General features: G+C 40.0%; 1 protein-coding gene across 1 annotated transcript; it reads left to right on the top strand.

Moving 5' to 3' along the window:
- LOC133419164 (nuclear factor 7, ovary-like) lies at positions 1 to 2,144 on the top strand. The gene has a single exon (XM_061708179.1). The coding sequence runs from the start codon at positions 132 to 134 to the stop codon at positions 1,551 to 1,553; it is 1,422 nt and encodes a 473-aa protein (XP_061564163.1). The 5' UTR covers positions 1 to 131; the 3' UTR covers positions 1,554 to 2,144.
- Positions 2,145 to 3,138: the final 994 nt, after the last annotated feature.

Raw genomic sequence — 3,138 nt, 5'->3', positions numbered from 1 at the left:
GGAGCTGAGACGCCATTTCAGGTGGAGGTTATGAACTAAATACCTGAAATAAAAGGACTTAAATCTGTGATTCAGAGGGACATTTAACTGGTGAGTCTACCGATTGAAGGATACTTCAAAGATTTGAAGAAATGGATGAAAAAACTCTTAAAGATTTCCTGAGCTGCCACGTTTGTTTAGAGACTTTCAAAGATCCGGTGTCTCTGAGCTGCAACCACAACTTCTGTTCAAGCTGCCTGAAAGAGTTCTGGGAACAAAATAAAAACAGAAACTGTCCCATCTGTAAAAGAAAATCTTCTAAAGATCTTATTGTGAACTTTTCACTGAAGGGACTTGCCGACTCTTTTGCTGGAAAACAGACAGGTGGATCGTCTGAGACTGAAAAAGAAGAAAAGAGGGAGGAGGAAGTTTGTAAGAAACACCCAGGAACAACTCCACTGTTCTGTAGAGACGAACAGAGAACTGTGTGTCCTGTCTGTGAGTTTTCTCTGCACCAGAACCACAAAGTGGTTCCTGTAGAAGAAGCAGTCGGTGAGCTGAAGGAGCTGCTGAAATCTGACTTAAAGTCTCTGCAGGACAAGAGGAACAAATACAAACGAGTGGAGGAAACATATAAAGATGTGGTTCAACACTTGGAGAAGCAGCTGCTGTCCACAGAGAAGCAGATCAGAGCAGAGTTCAACAAACTCCAGCAGTTCCTGAAGGAGGAAGAGGAGTCCAGACTGGCAGCTCTGAGGGAGGAAGAGGAGCAGAAGGGGAGGAGAATCAGCGGGGAGAGGAAGAGGATCCAGGAGCAGATCTCCTCTCTGTCAGACAGCATCTCTGCTGTGGAAGAAGAGCTGCAGAAAGACAACATGTCGTTCCTCAGCAGGTACAAACCCACCCGGGACAGAGCCAGAGAGCAGAGCTCAGTGTCAGATCCACGGCTGCTCTCAGGAACTCTGGTAGACGAGGCCAAACACCTGGGAAACCTGGCCTTCAGAGTCTGGGAGAAGATGGGGGACCAGGTCCACTTCAGCCCGGTGGTTCTGGACCCAAACACTGCAGCCCCCTGGCTCTATCTGTCTGCTGATCTGACCAGTGTGAGTTATGGAGATACATGGCAGCAGCTTCCTGATAATCCAGAGAGAAACGCCAAGTATGCCGATGTTTTTGGTTGTGAGGGTTTGACCTCAGGGAAACACAGCTGGGAGGTGGAGGTGGGAGATCATCCTCACTGGAATATTGGTTTGGTTAAAGACTCAGTTGACAGGAAGAACGAGAGATTTGTTTCACCTAAATATGGAATCTGGTGTTTGTTGCATCGTGATGGAAAATACACCAATGGTGTTAGTAAGACCGTCACGGTGGAGACGAGTCTCCGGAGGATCAGAGTCCAGCTGGACTATGACAGGGGGAAGGTTTCCTTCTACAACGCTGAAGACATGACACACATCTACACTTACAGTGACACTTTCACTGAGAAACTCTTCCCTTATTTCTATGTTGGAAAGTGTGGTGATGGAAAAACTTCTGAGATCAAAATCTGTCAGACAAAGAAAAGATTAACCTGAGATAAAGAAAATATATTCATGTGTCTTTAATGTTTTGATGGAATAACTTTTCCAAGAGCAGGATTATTTTAAGTAAAAAGTTCACATGTGCAAACAAACGAATCTCAAAACGTTGAAAATACGACACATTTAAATATTATTGTAAAACATTCAGCGTATTTGTTCAGCGTTGAATAAGATACCAAAATATAAAAGTTTATAAAGTTGTGATTCATTTTATCTAAGATTATATTCATGTTATAAATGTGCTGGAATCACTGGGACGAGATTTGATGTTTTACTTTCAAACTTTACTGTTTAAATAAATGTTGTAACCAGTTAGAAATATGACATAAAAATCCACCATGTTCCTAAATGTGAGAGCTATTTTTAATCAACCTGATGATTTTATAACATTCGAAGAGTAAAAGTAAAATAAAATCGGTATTAAAGAACATATTTCTGTGTAAATGTAAGTGTTCAAATGTCAGAGTTTATAAGTCGCTCCTCAAGTTTCAGTCCAAAGATCAGAGATTTTAAACAAACTGCAACTAAAAGATACTAAAACATGAAAAACTGTTTAAACGTCTAAAATCACAGCTGGTTCTCATGTGAGCAAATGCTTCATAATTGTTGCTTCATATCTTTTTAAACCGTTAAATGTATCATGTATGTTTATTTTATCATTCTTAACTGTGGTTCATAAAACCTTCATATGTGAAACATTGATTTTGTTTAAGTTTCTTTCAATCAAACATCTGTATTAACCTGGTAAACAAACAGGATCATGATTTATTTTAATTATTTGATATCCTGATATAATAAACTGCATGTAATTTCTTTTTGGGGGAAATAAAATATGAATGAAGTGAAGTGACTTTGGTTTAATGAGTCTGTAAAAACAGGGAGACACAGGTTTCTATTTAAATCAGCGGTTTTCAGAAAAATATTTCCAATTCCCCAAGGGGGGCCTGACTGAAACAGTTTGAAACCACTGGCTTGAAGCTCCTGAGAGGTTCCTGGTTCTGGGTGAACCGAGGGGGAATCACCACTAGAGGGAGTTTGAAGCCAGTTCCTGCTGCTGCTGCTGCTGCTGCTGGTGGGAGGATGGTAATGTTAATGATAATATAATAATTATGATGATAATACTAATGATAGTAATACTAATTATACTACTACTAATAATAAGATTAGATTGTTCTTTATTTCTCCCTCAATGGGGAAATTAATTAATGATAATAAACAGAATAATTTTAATTTTTAATAAAATAAAACAAAGTAAAGTAAAATTGGAAAAAACAACAAATTACAAATTATGCAATAAAAAAAACACTTTCCAATAAACTTCCATCCATCCATCCATTATCTTACCCGCTTTATCCCTTGCGGGGTCACAGGGGTCTGCTGGAGCCTATCCCAGCTCATTTTAGGTGAGAGGCAGGGGTTACACCCTGGACAGGTCACCAGTCCATCGCAGGGCCACATATAGACACACAAACCATGCTCACAATCACACTCACGCTCACACCTACGGGCAATTTAGAATCATCAATTAACCTAGTATGCATGTTTTTGGACTGTGGGAGGAAGCCGGAGTACCCGGAGA

This window comes from Cololabis saira, chromosome 19, assembly GCF_033807715.1.
Source record: "Cololabis saira isolate AMF1-May2022 chromosome 19, fColSai1.1, whole genome shotgun sequence".
Classification (NCBI taxonomy): domain Eukaryota; kingdom Metazoa; phylum Chordata; class Actinopteri; order Beloniformes; family Belonidae; genus Cololabis; species Cololabis saira.
The sequence above is the reverse complement of the archived record's forward strand: the minus strand, read 5'-3'. Positions and strand labels throughout refer to the sequence as shown.